The 21,772-nt window shown below is 33.2% G+C and overlaps 7 protein-coding genes and 1 long non-coding RNA gene across 9 annotated transcripts; 4 read left to right on the forward strand and 4 right to left on the reverse strand.

Annotated features, from left to right (window-relative positions):
- The first annotated feature begins 2,494 nt into the window (after positions 1 to 2,494).
- On the forward strand, positions 2,495 to 2,916 carry LOC116352429. Its single transcript, XR_004202287.1, has 2 exons — positions 2,495 to 2,629; positions 2,688 to 2,916. It is a non-coding gene; the product is annotated as an uncharacterized LOC116352429 (long non-coding RNA).
- LOC116352427 (lipid droplet-associated hydrolase) lies at positions 2,906 to 4,298 on the reverse strand. Its single transcript, XM_031785009.1, has 3 exons — positions 3,863 to 4,298; positions 3,526 to 3,779; positions 2,906 to 3,457 (listed from the first exon to the last, which is right to left on the reverse strand). Exons 1-3 carry the CDS (start codon positions 4,053 to 4,055, stop codon positions 2,990 to 2,992), a joined length of 915 nt encoding a protein of 304 aa, XP_031640869.1. The 5' UTR covers positions 4,056 to 4,298; the 3' UTR covers positions 2,906 to 2,989.
- Positions 4,299 to 4,325: 27 nt separating this feature from the next.
- LOC116352428 (translation machinery-associated protein 16 homolog) lies at positions 4,326 to 5,327 on the forward strand. Its single transcript, XM_031785011.1, has 5 exons — positions 4,326 to 4,509; positions 4,588 to 4,673; positions 4,733 to 4,879; positions 4,954 to 5,102; positions 5,175 to 5,327. The coding sequence occupies exons 1-5, from the start codon at positions 4,507 to 4,509 to the stop codon at positions 5,306 to 5,308; spliced, it is 519 nt and encodes a 172-aa protein (XP_031640871.1). The 5' UTR covers positions 4,326 to 4,506; the 3' UTR covers positions 5,309 to 5,327.
- On the reverse strand, positions 5,310 to 8,287 carry LOC116352426 (dnaJ homolog subfamily C member 11). The gene is made up of 11 exons (XM_031785008.1): positions 8,111 to 8,287; positions 7,850 to 7,978; positions 7,547 to 7,785; positions 7,354 to 7,481; positions 7,100 to 7,282; positions 6,820 to 7,027; positions 6,645 to 6,761; positions 6,389 to 6,580; positions 6,171 to 6,322; positions 5,945 to 6,042; positions 5,310 to 5,885 (listed from the first exon to the last, which is right to left on the reverse strand). Exons 1-11 carry the CDS (start codon positions 8,180 to 8,182, stop codon positions 5,736 to 5,738), a joined length of 1,668 nt encoding a protein of 555 aa, XP_031640868.1. The 5' UTR covers positions 8,183 to 8,287; the 3' UTR covers positions 5,310 to 5,735.
- Positions 8,288 to 8,464: 177 nt separating this feature from the next.
- LOC116336572 (mitochondrial uncoupling protein 2-like) lies at positions 8,465 to 10,552 on the reverse strand. Its single transcript, XM_031760488.1, has 5 exons — positions 10,301 to 10,552; positions 9,855 to 10,017; positions 9,051 to 9,765; positions 8,823 to 8,964; positions 8,465 to 8,753 (listed from the first exon to the last, which is right to left on the reverse strand). Exons 2-5 carry the CDS (start codon positions 9,951 to 9,953, stop codon positions 8,645 to 8,647), a joined length of 1,065 nt encoding a protein of 354 aa, XP_031616348.1. The 5' UTR covers positions 9,954 to 10,017; positions 10,301 to 10,552; the 3' UTR covers positions 8,465 to 8,644.
- Positions 10,553 to 10,979: 427 nt separating this feature from the next.
- LOC116336571 (regulator of telomere elongation helicase 1 homolog) lies at positions 10,980 to 15,657 on the forward strand. Of its 2 annotated transcripts, none has more exons than XM_031760485.1 (13): positions 10,980 to 11,006; positions 11,981 to 12,140; positions 12,289 to 12,411; positions 12,472 to 12,956; positions 13,014 to 13,157; positions 13,218 to 13,561; positions 13,623 to 13,832; positions 13,897 to 14,312; positions 14,369 to 14,610; positions 14,673 to 14,813; positions 14,877 to 14,963; positions 15,032 to 15,181; positions 15,362 to 15,657. In XM_031760485.1, exons 2-13 carry the CDS (start codon positions 12,008 to 12,010, stop codon positions 15,581 to 15,583), a joined length of 2,697 nt encoding a protein of 898 aa, XP_031616345.1. In that variant the 5' UTR covers positions 10,980 to 11,006; positions 11,981 to 12,007; the 3' UTR covers positions 15,584 to 15,657. The 2 variants fall into 2 exon arrangements, with proteins under 2 accessions (XP_031616345.1, XP_031616347.1); XM_031760487.1 differs by lacking the exon at positions 10,980 to 11,006 and adding an exon at positions 11,257 to 11,279.
- A 553-nt stretch (positions 15,658 to 16,210) lies between these two features.
- On the forward strand, positions 16,211 to 19,870 carry LOC116352397 (regulator of telomere elongation helicase 1 homolog). The gene is made up of 11 exons (XM_031784957.1): positions 16,211 to 16,436; positions 16,495 to 16,761; positions 16,842 to 17,320; positions 17,386 to 17,553; positions 17,613 to 17,881; positions 17,953 to 18,162; positions 18,249 to 18,900; positions 18,981 to 19,169; positions 19,235 to 19,309; positions 19,367 to 19,540; positions 19,609 to 19,870. Exons 1-11 carry the CDS (start codon positions 16,304 to 16,306, stop codon positions 19,810 to 19,812), a joined length of 2,820 nt encoding a protein of 939 aa, XP_031640817.1. The 5' UTR covers positions 16,211 to 16,303; the 3' UTR covers positions 19,813 to 19,870.
- Positions 19,844 to 21,324, reverse strand: LOC116352399. Its single transcript, XM_031784960.1, has 3 exons — positions 21,200 to 21,324; positions 20,895 to 21,140; positions 19,844 to 20,788 (listed from the first exon to the last, which is right to left on the reverse strand). Exons 1-3 carry the CDS (start codon positions 21,240 to 21,242, stop codon positions 20,637 to 20,639), a joined length of 441 nt encoding a protein of 146 aa, XP_031640820.1. The 5' UTR covers positions 21,243 to 21,324; the 3' UTR covers positions 19,844 to 20,636.
- Positions 21,325 to 21,772: the final 448 nt, after the last annotated feature.

Below are 21,772 nucleotides of genomic sequence, written 5' to 3' on the forward strand. Positions count from 1 at the left end.
CTCTCTCTCTCTCTCTCTCTCTCTCTCTCTCTCTCTCTCTCTCTCTCCAAAGTGTGTGTGTTATATTAGTTTGGTTCAGCCAAATATACACATCGCACGGGGAGTACAACAACAAAACAAAACAACCAATTCGGAATACCTAAGGAAGAAGCTAGCTGTAAACTTGTTTAAAGTTTTTATAAATAAATTTGGGGCATATTATTCTCATGAGTGATGAACCGGTTCACATGTTAGAGGAAAACTGCGAGGAAATGAGTATGGTCTATGGAGAATTAAAACTAGTATCGATATAACATGTGCGTGTCTTGCTTGTTCTTGCTATATCATTGAAGCTTGTGTACGTGTACATATATAGAGCATCATACAACAAACACACACACACCATTGGACAATCCACTCAAGCTGTTGTACACGTTTACATCAATTTGCCGATATGCATTATTAGTTTTCTAAGAGCGATTATGTTGGGACCTCTATCACCCATCGATGGTGGAATCTTGCAAGTTCTTCGTAAAACTATATCGAAAGTTACTCCAAGGACTTCTCTCGATATTATGTGTTACCTTCAACTTATTGAAATTAATGTTGTTATTTAAAATATACACATTTTTTTGTCATACAGCAGATGTGAACATTTTTTCAACGCTATTTAATACTACAGAATTATAACGTTCACCCCTTTGTTTGCTTCAATTGATAATTTAGACGCCAAAATCTTAACTAAGAACATTCTAAAATTGATCTATTAATTACTGTAATCGAATAAAAATTGGTAATTATACTTACGCATTAAAGCACGTGGTTTTTGTTTTTTACGCGGCATCACCAATTACACTGTTTGCATATATCATATTCTTCCGTAATTTAATCAACAAGTACGTATTCTTTTAAACAACAAATACAAACACATACACTTTCCTCAATTGTTACAAAAACACTGAACATGAATTGAACGAATTTGGGCGAATTGGCCGAGTTTAAAATTCAAGAGATTTATGATAAAAAGATAAACAAACAAGTTGTTTGGTGGCGTTATGTTTGCCGGCTAAATCGAAATGAAACGATACGAAAAGTCGGAAAATCGTGTGGAAATTATGACGCGTGTCTTTTCGCGACGACATTCACTGTCGGAATGTGTGTATTTGTTCAGGGCGCAAACATAATAATAATATTGCGCCACTTTTACTTCGGCAAGTTTTCCTTTTGCTTGAATACGTACGTGCAGCTGAGTGTGTGATGATAAACAATTTGAACTGTAAGTTCTCGTGATGCTATCCGTCGTTCGTGTTTACGAACACATACATTCATTGCTTATTGGTGCAACATCTACAGTTACTACTTTTACTATTGCCATTGAGCACCTTATCCATCGTCAAATAGAAAAAGATACAATTGCACTCTCACTCTATGGCTATGGTCAATGCAGAAGATTCCAATTTGGAAAATATTATAAACAGCTTAAAATCGGTCTGTTTTATGCAAAAAAAAGACTTGAATTTTTTTAAACAAAAAAATGTCTTAATTCGAACTCTCGTCTGAGAATTTAAAATAAAAAACTGATTTTTATTTTATTGCATGATATTTGGTTTTATAGAGAAGACGTGTTTCAGTTTCTAAAAAAACCAATTCATTACAAAGAATAGTTTTAGCATCGAAATATATATTGACATATGCTTGTTTTTTTACGCTAGTCTCATGACATAGCGGCTTATCGAAGTTCAATGTTTACCAAGTGCAAGTGACAAAATAACGTGAGAGAAATAATTTCAAGCTAAACATTTTTTTTAAATTATTATACTGCATGCATTAAATTCAAAAACATCCATACCGAAGGTGCGTAATTTTGACGCACTATGATTTTCTGTACTGTTAATTCTAACATCAATTTCATTTATGTTTTGATAATACACTGATTAAATGATGTAATTTAGTAGTGTGTGAAGGGGGTGGTAGGGGAGGGGTTACCCTCCTGAGGTATGGACAATTCATTGAATTTGCTAGGTTTTATGAGTCAAATTCCGCCTTCTCGTAATCAATTTTGATGAATTTTTTTCGAAGTGGAAACAAAAATCTCTTATTAGGATAGAGAACATTCTATCCAGTTGCTATTGATTTATGGCGGTCGTCAATTTTGTTCCGAAATTTACACCAGATATTTTGAAAATTACCCCCCTAGAAATCTGACCTTGCACAATACTGTAATTGTACGGACCAAACATGTTGAAAAAGTGTTTAATTCATCCGTTGAATTCAAATTACCAAAAAAGGCATTTTTATAAACGAAACAATGCGGAATAAAGTAAATGTGATAATCTGTTCAAACCATTTGTCAATATTTAAAAAAAAAAACTAGTTATATATAATAATAATAACGGAAAGCTAAAATTACTTTTATAATTGGAATAATTTAAACTTGAAAAAAGTGTCGTGATGATAGTTAATAACGCATACCAATTGAAATGAGTTATATAAAAGGCAGATGCCAGAGCTCACATACCAACAGTTTTGTTACCAGTAACTTTGACGCAATGTTTTCGTCTATTTTCAAAATTTGTTTGAGTATTCTCATCTTTGCCATTTTCATAATGGCTCAAGCCAAGCCCGAGGAGCAAAATACAAAAGATAAATTGTAAGTTGAACTTTAAACACATGAAGATTTTACAAAAAAGACATTTATTTATTTTCAGAGTATTCAAGTCACATAATATTCAAAGACTACCGTTGCCACCAACAAATCCGCCAGCTCCATCCAAAACAGCGTAATATTTTCCAACACTATGGATTACTACTCCAATTTGACACGGATCACTAAAAAACTGGTTGAAATGAAAGATGTCATTTCACAATCTTGTTTCGATTTTTATTTGATAAATCAAATGTGAAAACTAAATAAACTAAACAAATATTTAGTTGCAATGATTGTTTTTATTTGTTGTTAAGATTTTTCGTTTCGTTGAAATGACTTCGACTATTAAATCCGCTTGAAAATTTAGACAGTATTTTTTTGAATCCATTCAGCGACAAGTGCGGCCATGTCATGCGATGACTTCAGTACAAATGCATGATCATGTTTATCACTTATTTGTGCTTCTAGGCCTTCAATACTTCCGATGAGGCGTTCATAGTAAGTAACTGGCGTCCAATTATCAGTTAAACTGTAGTAAAACATTAATCGATTTTTATTCTCTTTAATCAACGCATAGTCTGGTTCTTTCACTTTTTCCATTTCATCATTTGCCAGATGCACAATTTTTGACAATACACTGGGCCGTATAACTGTCAATGTGTTTGTAATCAACTCACTATCGCAATAAACTGGTCGCGTCCAATAGAAGATTGCAATAAAAAAGCGAACCAAAAATGATGGCAAAAACGTTAGAAATACCACCAAATAGTAAAAGAAGCGGAAATATTTTTGAATGGTTGCAGCATAAAACTTTCCGTTCGGAGTGTCAGCCTGTACAAAAAAAAAATGGGCAAATATTGAAAAAAATCGATTTAATATTTGTTTATATTTATACAAACCATGTATTCAAAGGCTGGAAAGAGGAAATATCCATGTTGAATTCGCTTGCCAATGTCGTCAATTTTCAATAGTTCCAATGAAATATAAGTGCCAACTGAATGTCCAATTAAGGTGATTTTCACATCAGGCGGAATATTGTTCCGTATGAATTGAACTTTATGATCAACTTGTCCATTTAAATCATACAAATGTTTATTGTTTCGCAGCCGAGGAATTAACTCTGTATTCTCAGGCTCATCGTGTCCAAGGTGACCTTTATTTTATATATTTTTGATTATTTTCATGTGTTTAAAAGTATTTCATGTTGTACGAAAAAAAAAATAGATTAAATCTCACCAATTGCCCAAATTGGCACATTTCCTTGTAGTAATTTAAATAGTGTGGTCAAAAATGTCACGTAAAAACCGCAAATGCCTGGATTACCGGGAATAAATAAAATCATTTCCTTTTTATCAAATGTTTCGCCCAACGATTTGCCCCATGTTATAACTTTTGTTGGCACTCCACAAACATCCACGAATTTTTCCATAATTTAAATTGCTCTTTGCACCCAATCGAATCAATTATTAATGTGAAAGTGTTTGTTTTGTTCGGAAATCGAATGTTGAGATAATAATGTAGACCAGCGATTAATATTAACAGGTAATTTAATAAAAGTTGCGTCGAATATTAATTATTATTTTATAGATAGATAATCACAACAAAAAGCGATTATTTTCTAACGTCATATCGACCTTCGACTTTCTATCGTATACAAACAGTTTTGACAGCCAAACAAATCGTTCACAGCTCAGATGAATCGAAACTGTCAATTTTTGCAACATAACCGCACATATTCACCACGAGGAGGGTTCCAATTGTTACATTCATTCGACCGATAAATAAACAAAATACCACTTTTCACTATTTTCACCAATTATTTTGCCATACTCAATTGAAATAAGTTAATAAAGTAAAGAAAAAAATTAATAAAAACAAAAATGGTTGGTTAACACATATCTGTATATATTTATCATAGTTGTAGTCACAACAATAATTGTTTATGTTTATATTGCATACAGCCGCCAACAAGCATATTGAAGGATATTACAAAACTAAAGCATCCAAACAGCAGAAAGACAAAAATGGTGGCAAAAAAGGCGAAAAGGTAAAGGTTACTTTTTGAACGCATTTTCTGTATTGATAATCGTATTATGGTCATTTCAGATATAATAATCGCAATAAAATCAAATTGGGACACGCAGTCAAGTCGAATCTTATGGGAGAACGGTTGGCTTGGTTTACCGATAATATGGAACAGTTTGGTGAACAGGAATGCTTAACACCAGATCAATTTGCACAACTTTTTGAAAAGTACGTTTACAATTCGGATGTTATGCATGTTTGTTTGACATAAATTGGTGTCTTACATTTATTTTGAATTGCAGATACTTGAATCGATTCAATGAAGAATTGGAGACGATCTACTTGAAGCAGTCAATATCGAAAAATCGAGTAAATCAGCACGCAAGTCGTTTGTCCATTATTAAGATGAGCATGGAACGTGAAAAGGGCGAATACGAAGGAGCTGGTCTTGGTAAGAAACTTATTCTCTGCCATATACAATCACTTTCATTTACACAGCAATTTTTCATTCTTTTTTTTACAGAATTAATGGACTTATGTGATCCGATAAAATATAAGAAGTTCATATCATGGGATGGAGATAGCATAAATTTACAACATTTTAAACTCGAACGAATCAGTAAAAAATATTTAGAAAATCACAATAAAATGGAATAGATTTTGTTCAATTTTAAAACATATTTTATTTCTATGATCAACTTGTTCCATTGAATGTTTTTTAAACTACAATTTGAACCAATTGTATTTGCAATGAATACATAAAAATAACAACAAAAAAATGAAACTATGACTTTGTCATGTGATTATTCCAGAGTATTTCATTCATGATTTCTAATGTCTGCAGATCAAAGTTTCAGTTAGCTGAATTGCTCCAGCATTGCTCTTTCCGTTGATTTTGTATAAGAATTTAAAAAAAAAAGATGTTTTACATCTAAAAGAACGCGAAACGTAATAAATGGAAGAAACGTTGTTTAGCTGAAATTTCAATCTGCAGCCATGAGTTGATATGGATGAAAACTCCTGGATCACTGGACTCTCTAGAAAATACAGTGCGTTCGTATCGAACATTTTTTTCACATCATAATCATGATGAATTTGTAGCGTTTGTGATGGGCAATCGAAGCGGTTCATTTTCTTCAATTTGTATCGTTTGTTTTTTACCATTGTAAATGTATTCAATTTGCAATAGTTTTTCTTCGCCAACACATGGGTCATAAAATCCAGGCAGATCACACTAAAATGTACACAACACCATTAGTATCAACGGATAATATTGAATATGATGATGGTTACCTTTCCTGATTCTTGTAGAGTAAGTTTACCATCTTTCACGAGACACTGCAGAGGTATTTTAACATCGATTGTCTGGTTGCCGGTTGTTATGGATGAACCTATGGACATATTTCAAAAAAAATTTACTCTTCATTTCTGAACATTACTAAACGTTTAGCTGCTGATAACTATTTACCACTCATTGGTTCTATAATCAGTTTTTGGTAAATAGCAAAATAGTACTTACTGCTATCGGAAGATGAATTGTCCGAAAATTTTCCATAAATGGCAGACACAATTAAAAGACCATTTCGTCTCTCTTCTTCGCTGCAATTTCGTTCATACTGTACTGACATCAAATCAACCGCGGCTTCTGCTTCTCGTTTCTTTTCGGCCATTCTGAACGTACATTGTTTTTAATTTAATTCACAAAATTCCGAATCATAGATAAATAGAATTAATTACCGTTTCTTGTTTGTTTCTTTGATTCGATCAATATCACGTTGTTTTTGTTCGGCATCCATTCGTTCGATGATACATTTTTTAACCACAAACCATGCGACTAGTGGTGTGACTGTCGCGTAAAATACGGCTGCAGGAATAATATCTTCGCTCAAATGAATTGGAAATACGTACGTTTGTGACGATCGAATCAATCTGTTAAACAAAATTTAAAAATTACCAAAAGAAATTTGATAAAAAAAATTAATAATAAACTTACTTCAGTTTCATTGTAACACCAGTGGGTTGACCAATTGATACACTCGCTACCACTGAACTATATTTTGAAACTTTTTTCTCAGCACCGTATTCAGCCATGTAACCAAATGTTCCAACTCTAAAATTATAGAAAATTCATCAAAATTCGATCAATTTTCGGACAATTAAATACTTACTTTCCGGCCAATCGTAGTTTTAGCTCATAGTCGATGAGCTTTTTTGTGTAACTCGCTGAAATAAATGAGTGTGGTATTCCAACGGAACAGGTCACTAGCATGTGTTGTTTTTCAGTACTGTGCTCAAGCACACATGACACCGATGACTGTATACCCGCATTGTATGTTAGAAAACCGACCGTATGCTTATCCAATTGAACAGCTAGCGCTGAATATTTGAGAAGAAAAAAATTTGAATTTTGAATTTATCTTAAAATAAGCATTGTGTTGTGCTACTCACTTCCCATGAGGCCTGGTATAATTCCATTTTTACGAAAATTCAATGTAAAATCACCGTTGCAAAAAATTTTGCTTGTAAGATTACGTGATCCTTTTAAGCCAACAACGGGACCATTTCCAGCCCCCGCCACAAGTTCGAACCATCCTTGATTCACCAAGCGACGTCCGCTTATTAGAAAACCACCTAGGAAATAAGCATAAAAAATGTGATGAAAACAAAAACCTCGATCAAGCGATAAAATTGCATTAGTTTACCTTGTGCATTGCCATTTTGTGATGATAAACTTCCTGACATTGAAACTGTATCTCTCGTCGTGATTGGTGCGTCAATTGACTGAGATATTGAAATGCCTTGAACTTCAATATTAGGAAATGATCTATCTCTGCACAAAAATTGTTATGTTGTTAATGATATTTTGGCAATCCCGTTTTTTTTTTCTCAACTTACTCAAATTCGTCATCATACGGATTGAAAATTTCCGTTGCATTAACGTTTATTGTAATATTTCCTTTTGGATTAGTTCTTTGTTGTAGTTTTCGTTCGGCTCTTTCACGGGCCAAACGTTCAAACTCTTCACGTATTTCTGACGGCGTTTTTGTTCGATGCACGATCTCCCAACCTTCCGTTTGTAATCCTTTAACTCCAAGCGAATCATAAATGGCACGTTTATGCGGATCCGATAACACCTGTGTGTGGACCGATTCGGTTAATTAATACGAATGCACTTAACACAGTTTAACGTTCACTAACCTCGTATGCTTTTTTAATGCGATTGAAGAGAATTTCGGCATTTTTCTTTTTCTCAGCATCGACATGCTTGTCTGGGTGATAAATACGACTTAAATTTCGATAAGCTGTATTTATTTCATCAATCGAAGCCTAAAACCAATGAAAAACACATCAAGTTATTAACGATTTTGTTATTTTCCAACAATATTCTATATGCGGTGTCAACTGATTTCATAATTTGTCATTGATATTGCTCATTTTGAATTTATTTGTGAAACTTGCCGATTTTGATATATTGAGGTATGCATAATAATTTTCCTCTGCGTCAAATCCATCCTCCGGAACATCGTCCATTGTCAATATTCTTTAAAAGATATTTGCTTAGATATTTAAATTATTTTTTTTTAATCGCAGTTGATCACACATCCAATTCTAGTGATAATAATGAAAGATGTCACATTTTACATTACTTTTCCGAACATACCGACTACTTGGGTCTCAGCGCCAACTTCACACCACATCAAACGTCAACACTTTGGCGGTTTTCAATTTTTGAAATTTCTCCTTTCGGCATTTGCACAGTATGAGAGAGAGAGGGGGGAGAGAATTGAATGGGAAATAAAAATCAAAAGAAGATTTTCTTGAAATGTTAACTGTACATTTATTTTTCCTTAGATATTTCATTTATATGAAAGTATTCTAGTTATGCAAATAATCACAGTACAAATTGTGGAATCATTCATGCAATTGAACTACTGTGAATTCATTTCCGATAAATCTATGTATATTTGTACTATCGTTTGCCATAATATTTGATTAATGTTCATTATTAATATTGTTGTTGTAAACAATTTTTTTGATTTGTTCAAATGAAATCCAGAGACAAATATTCCATGAGACTAGACGAGCGAAGGCTGGAACAAATCTATATGGAAAAAAATGTATTTAATGTGAATTAAAACCAGTGAAAAAAGTCACGTTTTCAAGATGTTACCCTTTATAAAATGCTGTGAGCCCTTCTTGTTTGGCCATTCTTAGAGCACAGTCAATGGCTCCGTTATAGTGACCTTGTGACGAATTCATGTACCTTGTTTTCACAACGTCAATGGGTGAGGCTGCTACCGTTGCTGCAAAACCTGACAATTTGTTTTCCAATAAAGCAAAATACAAAAAAATCAAGATTTTCAATTGTTTCTTTCTATTTTTTTGTTTTGTTGTGTACCTGCTATCACGGCAGCTGTGAAATGACAAAAAATATTATCGCGCATGTCACCATATACAATTAGACATTCCTTTACAATGTCATAGCAAACAATTTCTGACACATTAACGACTGCATTTCTACCGATGTTCGGCATGGCACCCTTCCATAGACCCTTTACACCTTCTTCGCGGCCAATTTTTCGATACGTTGCCGGCGTTGATGTATATAGTAATTTTGTTCCCGGAAGGCGTTTTTGTGCTTGAAATTTAATTTTGACCACTTCGGTGGGTTGACCCAAACAGACGGCAAGTCCACCGGTAGTAAGACCGGCCAAAACTCGTGTCATTACATGCAATCCATCTGGATTTTCATTGAATAATTTTTGATAGGTCGTTTTCACGGTATCATACATGCCCAAACGCACGCTCGCGAATACCATTTGACGCTGTAGACCGGCCGACAAGCCATTGTATAGAGAGCGTAGACCTTCTTGTTTGGCAATTGTACCAATTGTACCGAACAGGCCGCGATATTGAACTTTGTCGATTTTTACAGGTATTTCATGTGTGGGTATTGGCAGCGAAATCGAAATGAATCGTCGACCTGGTGTACGGAATGCATTTGATGAAGCCGTTGTCAACGGTCGTTTTGATTGTATTTTCAATAGATTTTTCTCATTATTTGTACCAGTTATTCGATTAGATGTTGATTCACCCTGTAGCTGCAATCTTACCTTGAACGTTAAGCAAACCGTTAGTAATAAAATTAACTATTATGAACAACCGTTACAAAAAATTTGATTTACAAATAATTTGAGCATACTTTGGCCGTATCAAAAGGAAAAGTAGCTGCGTCAGCAATTGAAGCTGCAGTACCCGCTATCAATAATTGTTTAACCACATTGTTATTTTTATTTTCCATTTTTTTGATATTTTCGAAAGAAAAAATCGCTTAATTTTCTCGTTTTCAAGTTGTGTTTTTGTTTCTGTAACAAGAAAACACCGTAATACCTTGAATCAAATGTACTTCAACCTGAACTTTCAACATATAAATGCAATGAAAACGGAAATTAACATTATAAAACAGAACGGATAGATTTTATTTACATTAGATTCGTATATTTAAACATTATTGTACAGTTCCGCACTTTAATTGATTTTCATTTTCATACTTATTGCATTTGCTAAAAACAAACCATTGTGAATCATTTGTTTTAAATATCGCCTAAAAAATTAAATCAATAAATCTGTAAAACAACATTTACTCACATTTTTTCCACAAAACAGTGCAAAAAAAAAGAAAAACTACTTCGAGAGCTTCGCCTCTATTTGCGTCGAAAATTTATTTACTCAAAAGAAAATTTTGGTACGCACACATGTAATGTAAATGTAGATACAAACCAACTGAATTTAACGATTCAATGTTTTGTAGTGTATTATTATGATGCGATTTAAATATTAACGATATAAGAATCAGTGTAACGCCGACTCGTTTGTTGAATGTGTTTTTTTGTACTGAATTGTGATCAGATACTAGATACGCATACTTCATTTTATTTTCATTATTAACGCATATTCACAACACTTTCAACACCTTCAAACGTGAATGAATACGTTGATGGGAGTGCAAAGTCCACACGCTTTTTCTTTAATGAATGCATTGGATGTCTCATATATATATACAACGTCGGTTGTGAATGAATCGACTCGGTAAACAGAAAACAAATACGAAAAAAAAAATCATCAACAATCATGCGGGAAGAGAAAAATCGAATAATTTTTTTCTCTAATCTCATTGTAATTTGCGATTTTTGTCATTTGAAACTATTTACGATCGTGCAATGAAAATATTATCATTTTAACTAATACATCAAGTTTAATATTTCAGTGAACTTTTCACTTTTTGTTTAGTTTTTACCTTGTCGACACTGACCACCACAATAGCAAACAAGATTGGCTTTGCACCTAGCTATAGGTAAATTCAGTTTTCCATTTAAAACAGTCGCTGATTGTTTCGGTTTCAATAGGATTTACAATCGCAATGAAAGTTCAAGTTTGGACTTTGGATCTTTTATTTGCGTCGCTACGTCTATATTGTCTATAATATATGTTGCATATACGTTTGAAGCGAAGTACATTCAAAGCGGGAAATAGACATTTTTTTCCTGGACAGAACAAAGTTGATTGCTCTAAATAAGCGAGCATTGTTCGTACTCAAACAATCACTTCATGATAAAATTAAATCAATGTATTGGATATTTCATTGAACATATCATTTCTTTGACAAATATGAAATATTGAAAAAAAAAAATGAATTTTCATGGTTTTCGTGGAGAAAAAACAGGTTTTTGATACTGATTTGACCCATTGTTTGATTCAAGTTTGATTCATTCAACTCGGGGTGCAATTGCACTGAAATAAATTGATTTTGATTTGAAATATAATATTATTACAATGTTTATTTACGTATAATACAAATGGTAATAGTGTTGGCAAGTTTGTTTTTTCATAATTCCAATATAGATGCTAATATTTTGTTTGAAATAGCGATCGATGCAGTTTTTGCGACAGCAAAAAATATTATCATATTCAAATAGCGCAAATTGATTTGATTGAACTATGCCAGATTTATTATTATGACTTACTTCATATTACTATTAAATGTTTCTGACAAAGAATTTTACTAACATTTATGGCTGTTCAAAATATTTGTATATTTTGCAAACATTTGCATACAATGAATGATCAGTGATTATTTGCAAGAGTAATATTTAATTTTTTAAATATTCGTACTAGAATATATTTGAAGTACTAAACTATATTTTCATAATCTGACATTTTCACACATTTTCATTTTACCGGTGTCATGTTTACAATTCTTATTTTATTTGTTTGTTTGTGTCTAACAAACTAACGAGGCGAATTTTAGAATTTATCGAACATTTTTAGTTGAAGGTTTAATGAAAGTGGCAAAAAATGTCGAAATACGAGATTGGAGGCGTGGAAATTAAATTTCCATTTCAACCGTATGATATTCAGATGACGTACATGAAATATATAATTGAAAGTTTGAATACCAAACAAAATGCTGCTTTGGAATCACCAACAGGTGGGTGTATATTTGTTGCATTACTATTTTTTGGACAATCGTACATGACTTCAATGTTTGATTTAAAAAAAAAAAATTGATTTACGAACGATCTTGAGTTTGCACAACATTTTGGATTTTAATTGCTATTTAACATTTAAAATTTCAGGCACTGGAAAAACACTCAGCTTATTATGTTCGACCATGGCATGGATTGAAGGAGAAAAGAAAAATAACAGAACGATACCAACTGTGATTTATGCAACCAGAACGCATCCGCAAATCTTGCAAGGTATAAACATTTCTTATTCTTTTCATTGGAATCGAATGTGAAAAATCTCTTTTTTTTCAGCTATGAGGGAGCTGAAAAAGAGTCCGTACAATAACGTAAAGGCGGCAGTGATAGCCTCGCGAAATCAGCTCTGCATCAATTCAGGTCTCTCGAAAAATTCCTATACTGAAAAGATACATATGTGTAAATATCTAGTAAAAAAAGGAAAATGTAAATTTTACACAAACATCGATAAGATTTCTCACGAGCCAGAGTTGCATCAAAATATTGTTGATATTGAAGATCTACACCAAATTGCAAAGAAGCATGCAGCTTGCCCATATTATATTTCGAGAAAAAGAGCGCGCATAGATGATGCGGACATAATTTTTATGCCATATAATTACCTGATTGATCCAAAAATCCGCGAAGCGAATGAAATTGATTTGAAAAATGCAATCGTTATACTCGATGAGGCGCACAATGTGACCAAAGTATGCGAGGACAGTGCTTCAACTTGCATCGAATTCACCCAAATTAGTGCGGCTCTTAGAGATATAAATTATGTAATTTTTTTTCTCTCTTTTATACGATCGGAAATATAAAAATAATATTCTTTTTAGCTCATCGAAAACAGTCACTCTTGGCGTTACTCAAAAGTAGAAAAGTTGAAAGATTCTCTTCAGAAATTGAAGGAAAACCTCAGCGAAATGTCAGTCGGTACATATAAAGGTTGCACAATTTTTTCAATACTCAAGGACGTCAACGTAAGATAGATATTTCTCAATATTTCTTCGGTTTGTTTAATACGTTCATTTATATTTTAGATAACAAAAGACAATTGTGCTGATGTGATAGAAGTACTGGAGAAACAAATAGAATTGATATATAAGCAAGGGCTAGAAAACGACTTGGACTCTTGTGGCGATGATGGTTCATGTGATCAAAATAAAAAGAAGGCGACAACTTCGAGAGGATCTGGCCTTACTGCATTCTTTCACTTCTTACAAACAGTTTTCGCATGCTTTACGGAGCCAAAGAGTAGCATCGATGAGTGTTATCGAGTCCACGTCGATCATAAAAAAATTGAAAACGGAAACAAATCATTGTCTTCAGAGGAACAACTAAAATTAAAAGTATTAAATTTTTGGTGCTTCAGTGCGAAATTCAGGTGTGTAATTCGTTGATTTCCTCATTCATTTCACTGTTTAATGAACATTTCAAATATTAAGGATGAAAAATTTGATGCAACAAAATATTCGATGTCTAATATTAACCAGTTCAACTTTGGCGCCATTTAAAGAACAGTTAGCGGAAATAAACATTCGCGTACCAATTCTATGGGCGGCAAAAAATCATGTGATCAAAGAAGATCAAATATGTGCCAATGTTTTGAGCTCTGGAGTTGATCGGCAATCTATCGATGCCAGCTTTGACAATCGGTAAAAAACAATTTTTTGTTTTGGTTGATCATTCGTTTTTGTTACTTATATAACTCGTTTGTAGAAAAACCGATAATTACCGGTTATCACTTGGAAATTCAATAGTTGAGCTGTGTAAAGTGGTTCCGGATGGTATTTTAGTCTTTTTCCCATCGTATGAAATGATGATGAATTTACTTGACTTCTGGCAAGAGCATGATATCACGACGAAAATTGAAGAGCAAAAACGTGTTTGTGTTGAGCCAAAAACAAAGGAAGAATTTCATATTGAGATGAAAAAGTACTACGAACATATTAACGAGAAAAAAGGTGCTGTTTTCATGGGTGTGCTAAGAGGAAAAATCAGTGAAGGAATCGATTTTTCGGATAAGTATGGCCGTGCCGTTGTTGTTGTAGGCATACCGTACGCACCTTCAAAACATCCAAAAGTTATGCTCAAAAAACAATATATGAACCAAATATATCGAGAATATGAAAAAGGTATAAATGCTCTTTCGCTTTTCCATTCATTTCATTCCATGTGATATATACTCTAGGTATTTGCGGTGATGATTGGTATAAACTGGATGCGGTCAGAGCCACTAATCAAGCGATCGGCCGTGTTATTCGTCATGCAAATGATTACGGTGCAATTCTACTATTCGATGTACGTTTCAATCAAATTAAGATAAAAAATAATATTTCCGAATGGATCGAACGTCCCTTGGAAAAACAAGAATCTTATTCATTCGATGAAGTAATTAAAAAAGTTGTAACATTCTTTGAAAATGCTCGGCAGGTATTTTAATTGTTTTAAATTTTGAAGAATATGCACGATTTAAGAATTACCTTGCTTTACAGAAACTACCTGAAATTGAACCAAAATTGAATCCAGAAAGTTTCGTTCTTTACGATGACCATGAATATGACGACATATTTCAATCAACATGCTATCAAGCATCAGATGATATATTCCATGAAGAATTCGATCAATCGTTTACTGTAAATATTTCACTTCCAATTTGAATCACAGTGATTTATTTCTTTCAAATAAACAAATTACAGAATTTGACATATGTCCAAAAAAGATCATCAAATGTTGCGAAGCGGTGCTCAAAAACTGCTCGAAATTTAACATCGACGTCTTCTTCGGTAAGGATATATTGATTTTGTCGACCACTTAAAATGAAATTACCACAAATCATATATCTGTCTTACAGAGCCAAGCCAGTGAATCTGACAGCAGTAGCGATGAAATGGTGAAAACGCCAAAAAAACTCAGAAAAAGAATTCGTATTTTAAGCGATTCGGATATCAGTGAAGAGACGGATGATCCGAATAAATCAGAAGAACATTCGATTTTTACTTTCGTGAGTAACAATGTTTTCCTATGCTCATAACTGATCACACCATATGCCACAATGGTGTCATTGGTGAAACAGAGCCTTTAACATTCAAATCAAACACAGCTGTTGCTACGTTTTTGTTTTATCGGTGTCATGAGTAGTATCTATCGTTTGAGCAATCAACTATTTTCAATTTTATTTCAGATGAAAGAAGATTTGGGCGAAGAAAAATTTCAAAAACTGTCCACCATTTTCGTAAATTATTATCAAGGTGACGATCCTCACGTATGTTTTCGAGAACTTTTCAATATACTTGACTCGGAACAACTTCAAACAATTACGGTATTCCTCCGAAAAGACGATGAAATACAATATAAACAAGAATTGGCAAAATTTCTGGAGCAAACTATGGATAACAGAGAGTAAAAAAAAAAACAAACAAATTTTTATATCGTTTTTCACTCAAAAACATTCATGAATAAATATGTAAGCAAATTTTAGAAGTCTCATTTTAAATAGCATTTTTTGCGCTCCTTTTGTGACCAATAAACAAATATTTAATGACTTGTTCATAAGTGGCTTAAATATCATACAGAATTGGTAACACTTGACACCATTGTTGTATCATAAATACACCTTATCAAAATAAAGCCATTCGAAAATTACACATTCAACTCCGGAAATGTGTTTTATTTACTCTTTAGCTTATTAATTCGTATGTTATATAAAAATGCGGATTTTTATATTATAAAATGTTTGTGCTTGCAATATAATACCAGTTTATAAAAAACATCGAAACAAGCAATTTTCTGTTAAGGCAAGTGTCAATTGATGTTCACTTGTTTTTCCCACGGGTGAAGAAGATATTACAACATATTATGAAATACTGCGATCGTGACATTGACAGTGAGCGTATAAAGCATGCGTCTATGCCGTAGACAGCTTCATTGTTTTTAATCATCTTCATGTTTTTTGTTTACAAACACTTTTAGTTTTCATAGAATAATGTGCAAAGAATTTTTTTTTACATCAATTAGATTAGTGAAGAATGAAAAAGAAAATTATATTTACATAGCTTAATTTAAATTAGTTTTATTAGATAAAGTAAAAGATTTTTTGAAAAATAGATAAAATCAATTTAAAAAAATGGTGATAGTAGACATAAATGGTATTGCGGTAAAATTTCCGTTTGAACCTTATGGTGTTCAGCGTAAATACATGAGTAATGTGATTCAAAGTTTGGAGGAAAAAAGGCATGCGATTTTAGAATCACCGACGGGTATGTCAACTCTAAAGGTTCAACCAACGATCATATTATCATATCCTTTAAATTTCAGGTACCGGAAAGACGCTCTGTTTGTTATGTAGCACATTGGGTTGGATTTCTCATCAAAAAGAAAAACTTGAGAAATGGAGGTCATATAATGTAGAAAATAGCGTCCAAGAAGAAAGAAACAAAGAAAATCAAAAGAAAAACGTATCGGATGCGGCATGTGAATCTGAACAGCCGATTGATGGTACAAATCGTTCCGATGAAGGCATGCCACTGGAAAAAATACCGAAAGTCATTTACGCATCCAGAACTCACTCACAAATATCGCAAGGTAATTTTGAATCAATTAATTCATTGATCGTGCTTATTCAATGAAATAATAACAATATGTATTATTTTTTGTAATTTCAGCAATGAAAGAACTTAAGAAATGCGACTACGCTGATGTAAAAACGGCCGTTATTGCATCCCGTGATTATCTTTGCAATAATCCATCATTGAAGGACAAATCGAATGCGGAAAAAACACATAAATGCCGCAGTCTGAAAAAACACGATCAATGCGAATACTATGTCAATCTCAAACATTGTGAAAATGAGCCGGAATTCGAAAAACCCATTCTTGATATTGAAGACCTTGGTCGGATTGGAGAAAAATTCAATTGCTGCTCGTATTATGCATCGAGAAAACGGATTCAAACAGCCGAAATTGTATTTATGCCATACAATTATCTGCTAGATCCGAAAATTCGAAATGCTACACAAATCGATTTGAGTGACTCGATCGTTATTTTGGATGAAGCACACAACGTGGAAAAAATGTGTGAAGACAGTGCTTGTACATTGATTAAATCATCAGATATTTGTACGGCAATCAGTGATTTGAAGCAGGTAAGATTTATAACGATTTTAACGTTAAAAATTGATTTTAAAATGAATTGTTGATTTGTTTTTAGATGATTAGGCTTTCAGGTCTGCCAGAAGCACTCGAAAGGGAAAAATTTACATTGAATGATATTCAAAAACTGCAATGGTCTCTAGAAACTTGGGAAACAGACATTAGTAATGTTCAAATTGGAATGCAAGATGGTGGTTTTGTATTTTCATTGTTGGAAAAGGCTGAGGTAAGAATCAAAGTTCAAATCATTTTCAGATTTAAATTAAACGAACACCAACATTTCAGATAACAATTAAAAACTGTCATTTGCACATGAATTTTATCGACAAGCTAATTGGAGTATTGAACGACGAAGGACGATCATTGTTTGAAGGACGTCGTGGTAAAGGTTTAGAAAAAGTGTTGGAATTTTTACGAGTTGCCTTTTCAAGCTCTGCCGACGATCTCATAGACAAAGTTAAACAAAGTTACATTGTACAAATCGATGAAGATGAAAAATGCGAGACTGTTGGTTCGAAAATATTGAACTTTTGGTGTTTTAGTCCAGCATTCGGGTTGGTATTTTTCATTCACCTAATTTGTGTGTGTACGTGTGTTTAATTATCTTTTTATATACACTTTCCAGAATGAAATATTTGTTTGAGCAGGGAATTCGTTGCCTTATTTTGACAAGCGGAACATTGGCTCCATTAGAGCCTCTAGTAGATGAAATGGATATTAAAGATCCGCTTTTGTTAACAAATGAACATATTATCAAAGACTCACAAGTATTTGTACGAATTATTGATTCTGGTTTAGACGAGAACACTTCATTCAATTCCATTTATCGTAATCGGTAAGAATAAGCTAAAAACTGGGTCCTTCAGATCATGGCTGGAACAATTAAATTTTAGTGTATCCTCACTTTTGATCAATTTCCAGGCGCAATCCAAAATATCTCAGGTCTCTTGGTAATTCAATCATAAAAATTTCAAAGGAGGTTCCAGGCGGATTACTTATCTTTTTTGCGTCGTATCCTGCAATGGATAATTGTGTGAACTTTTGGAAACTAAATGATAACATTTGGTCGAAAATGGAAGCACAAAAGCCAATTTGTGTGGAATGTAAAGATAAAATGGAGTTTGAACGGCAAAAGCAAATATATAACGTCAATATTGAGAATAATAATGGTGCAATTTTTATGGCTGTCCTCAGGGGAAAAGTGAGCGAGGGTGTGGATTTTGCTGATACCTATGGTCGATGCTGCCTTATAGTTGGCATACCTTTCAGTTTTAAAGATCCAAAGCTTTCTCTCAAGTTGCAGTATTTAGAAGGAAAAGAAAGAGGTTCAAGTTCCAAATGGGAAGTTTTAGAAGCAATTCGAGCCGTCAATCAAGCTATCGGAAGAGTTATTCGGCACAAAGATGACTATGGTGCCATTTTATTCTGTGATGAACGTTTTTACGATTATCATTTAAACAAAGATATATCTTTTTGGGTTAAAAGCCTTTTACCACAAACACGAGAAACACCGTTTGGATTTCGAAACATGCTCAATGAAATGCAAGTTTTCTTTGCGGAATGCGATAGAACGGTATTTGTTATTTTTATTCGCCTTTTTTATATTTTATCATTGTGATTTTTCTTATCACAAAACATTTCTGATGTTTTTAGTTACCAAAGTCGAAGCCAAAGCCTCGTTTGGAAAATGTCAATGATGATGTAACAACTGATCAACAGACTTTCAAGACATACATCGATAGATTTACGTTTGCACAAAACGTTCCAGAATATGACGACGAAGTTTCGGATGATTTTATCAATGACGATTCTATAGATGATCAATATTCAGAATCTTCTGAGGTTAAATTGTTCATTTGCTTCATCTTTGAATTGTTTTAAACTGTGAAAAATATTTTAAATTACAGGATTTGCGACCAAAAAAACGGAAAAAACAAAAGAAAACTAAGAGTTTCTCTCACACATCGCCGAAACCATCGACGGTTAGTAAACCGTTCTTACAATTATATAGCTTTATTGACTATTTCAAACTATTTCAGAGTCGAATCATTAGACCAAGTAGTGGCAGTAGCAGTGAAGATGATGAAATACAGATTAAACCAAAACGACTCAAAAATGCAACATTTAGCAAAAAAACCATTTCATCTGATTCGGATAGCAGCTCAAAAGAAGATCCGAAAAAAGAAGTATTCGAGAGCCATTTTAATTCACATGTGAGTCTTCAGCATTATTATTGATATTTGCTCGCATTCATTTTGACACTTGCTTATTTTTATTTCAGTTGCAAGAAAAATGGGGTCCAGATAAATATGAGGAATTCGAAAAACGATTTGCTAAATATAAAACTGATAAAGATTTTGAATCTTTTGGCGAGGCTTTATTTGAGATATTCAACGATGATCGAGAGCATCTCAGGGGAATGATATGGTTTTTGATACCTAATCATCGAAACAAATTTAAAGCTGCACTTGAGAAAATCATTTAAAATTCAGTGGAAGAACAATGTAACGATCAAATGAAAATAGATTTTTTTTATTTTTGCATCGAAATTCTCGACTTTATTTACTAATATTCGTTGTGCACGAAATTATCGTGGCGTCCAGAGTTGGCAAATACACTTCACAAGAGGTCGCACTTTCAATTTAGTTGCGTGCACTCGACTCCATATTATGGAGTCCATATAAATGTTGATGGTTTATAACAGACATTATATTAAGATATTTTCAGCCAGATGAATCAGGCTGATGTTGAACTTTCATACATTATAACAATCACTTTTATTGTTTTCACTCCATTTCAGTGCCTGACGATATCTGTCTGAGCTGATTCATCTGGCTGAAAATATCTCAATATAATGTCTGGTGTATAAGCATACATTTTTAAAGTGCGACTCTCAAAATTTATATGAAATCGGGTGCATGCAACAAAATTGAAAGTGCGCGCACTTTCCAATTGAACTGTTGAAGCGGAAAAAAAGCTTTTATTTTTCTCCAAACAATACTGCAACTTAAAAGTTTTTTTGAATAGTTTATTTGTTTTATTTTGAAGTACAACAAATAAACTATGTGAATGTGAAAAAAAAAACTTCATGTTGCAGTATTATCTAGAGAAAAATAAGAGCTATTTTTATCACCGAAACGATTCAACTCTGATTACATCATTCGTTGCTTCTATGCATTTCTCTGGATCGACACTCTTTATACACATATTGTCACAAATTTTCTACATCTAAAACTATTTTATAAACAAAATTACTGAAATAGCCGTTGAAGTTCAATATTATTTCGTCGTTTTCTTAGCCGTTGAAATTTAACCTCTTTTTCTATCCAATGGGTTGGTGCGTCGAAGATGGGCGTGCTCAGTTTTGACTGGTTCGAATTTTGGATAACGCCAAACTCTGTCAGTGAATTCCAAAAAATTTCCGGGAACTGAAACGTCCATGTTGCAATAAATTTCATCACCTGAAAAAAATTAAAATAAACAAACAAACATTAATACATTTAACAATGAACATTTCTTCTGCATTCTCTATCTGTCAACTGAAAATATTTTGTATAAAATGTGTACCTTTTTGAAATTTTGCTGGTTGTCCACCTGGATGTTTGTTTGGTCGATGACCGAGCATTATATCTTCAGTTGGAATAAGATTGTCTTCTTTGGAATAAACCTGGATCGATTCAACCCTGTCATCCTCGTCCCCATCTCCACCGCCTGATATGTCGAATATTTGGCATTCGACCCAAACATTTGCTGGATGCGTGGTACCGAGACCGAATTCAAGTGGTGGTTTGGCTGCGTTGCCCATAGCGATAGCTGGAAAATAATTTTTTTAACATTTATTTTTTGAAATACATACACCTGAAATAAGTTACCTATGGACATGGCACTTATCAAAAAGATAATTGTGAATTTCATTGTGATCTGAGTCGGTTAACAACTGTTCACGTTCTGATAATGTTCAAATCTCGACATGTCTTTTATAGAAGAACAGTATCCATTTCGAAGTATACGTCATTTGTTATTGAACGTGCACATGTACGGACATTTTATCATTCGTCATTGTTTGCAAAAATAAAATTTCGGACGTTCGTTCAAATTTCAGAAATAGATTCAATAATAACAAATGATATTGAATGTGTGCGAATGTGTGATAATTTTCTGGAAACGAAATGAAGAACGTGTCGAACGTTTTAATGTTAGAAATTTGTTTCAATTTTTGATTGGTGCTCTCACGTTCCACAAAGAACTATTTTTTCGTTTTTAGTTAATCTTTGTATATTTCACATTTTCTCTATTGGCGAGAACGGTTTTAACTTTATTGCTTGCAATCTTTTATGTTTCGGCTATATGTCAACAATGTGCCATTATTTATAAATAAAGGTGATTTTTTGTCCGTTGCATCTTTTTGATAGTATTTTGCTTTTTGTTATGTAGAATCGAGTGTC

Source organism: Contarinia nasturtii, unplaced genomic scaffold (genome assembly GCF_009176525.2).
Source record: "Contarinia nasturtii isolate CC-2019 unplaced genomic scaffold, AAFC_CNas_1.1 Cnas_scaffold_187, whole genome shotgun sequence".
Classification (NCBI taxonomy): domain Eukaryota; kingdom Metazoa; phylum Arthropoda; class Insecta; order Diptera; family Cecidomyiidae; genus Contarinia; species Contarinia nasturtii.

Coding starts and splice junctions, on each gene's coding strand:
- LOC116352427 (XM_031785009.1), bottom strand. CDS start 4,055: ATGGAAAAATTCGTGGATGTTTGTGGAGTGCCAACAAAAGTTATAACA. Junction 3,780..3,862: donor TGTGCCAATTTGGGCAATTG/GTGAGATTTAAT, acceptor TATAAAATAAAG/GTCACCTTGGACACGATGAG. Junction 3,458..3,525: donor TTCCAGCCTTTGAATACATG/GTTTGTATAAAT, acceptor TTTTTTGTACAG/GCTGACACTCCGAACGGAAA.
- LOC116352428 (XM_031785011.1), top strand. Junction 4,674..4,732: donor GTGGCAAAAAAGGCGAAAAG/GTAAAGGTTACT, acceptor TGGTCATTTCAG/ATATAATAATCGCAATAAAA. Junction 4,880..4,953: donor TTTGCACAACTTTTTGAAAA/GTACGTTTACAA, acceptor TTTGAATTGCAG/ATACTTGAATCGATTCAATG.
- LOC116352426 (XM_031785008.1), bottom strand. CDS start 8,182: ATGGACGATGTTCCGGAGGATGGATTTGACGCAGAGGAAAATTATTAT. Junction 7,786..7,849: donor GCATTAAAAAAGCATACGAG/GTTAGTGAACGT, acceptor GTCCACACACAG/GTGTTATCGGATCCGCATAA. Junction 6,043..6,170: donor CAATTCATCTTCCGATAGCA/GTAAGTACTATT, acceptor ATATGTCCATAG/GTTCATCCATAACAACCGGC.
- LOC116336572 (XM_031760488.1), bottom strand. CDS start 9,953: ATGGAAAATAAAAATAACAATGTGGTTAAACAATTATTGATAGCGGGT. Junction 8,965..9,050: donor CACAGCTGCCGTGATAGCAG/GTACACAACAAA, acceptor ACAAATTGTCAG/GTTTTGCAGCAACGGTAGCA. Junction 8,754..8,822: donor CTCACAGCATTTTATAAAGG/GTAACATCTTGA, acceptor TTTTCCATATAG/ATTTGTTCCAGCCTTCGCTC.
- LOC116336571 (XM_031760485.1), top strand. CDS start 12,008: ATGTCGAAATACGAGATTGGAGGCGTGGAAATTAAATTTCCATTTCAA. Junction 12,412..12,471: donor GCATCCGCAAATCTTGCAAG/GTATAAACATTT, acceptor CTTTTTTTTCAG/CTATGAGGGAGCTGAAAAAG. Junction 12,957..13,013: donor CTCTTAGAGATATAAATTAT/GTAATTTTTTTT, acceptor TATTCTTTTTAG/CTCATCGAAAACAGTCACTC.
- LOC116352397 (XM_031784957.1), top strand. CDS start 16,304: ATGGTGATAGTAGACATAAATGGTATTGCGGTAAAATTTCCGTTTGAA. Junction 17,882..17,952: donor TGTTTTAGTCCAGCATTCGG/GTTGGTATTTTT, acceptor TACACTTTCCAG/AATGAAATATTTGTTTGAGC. Junction 19,170..19,234: donor AATATTCAGAATCTTCTGAG/GTTAAATTGTTC, acceptor TTTAAATTACAG/GATTTGCGACCAAAAAAACG.
- LOC116352399 (XM_031784960.1), bottom strand. CDS start 21,242: ATGAAATTCACAATTATCTTTTTGATAAGTGCCATGTCCATAG. Junction 21,141..21,199: donor GATAAGTGCCATGTCCATAG/GTAACTTATTTC, acceptor ATTATTTTCCAG/CTATCGCTATGGGCAACGCA. Junction 20,789..20,894: donor ACCAGCAAAATTTCAAAAAG/GTACACATTTTA, acceptor AATTTTTTTCAG/GTGATGAAATTTATTGCAAC.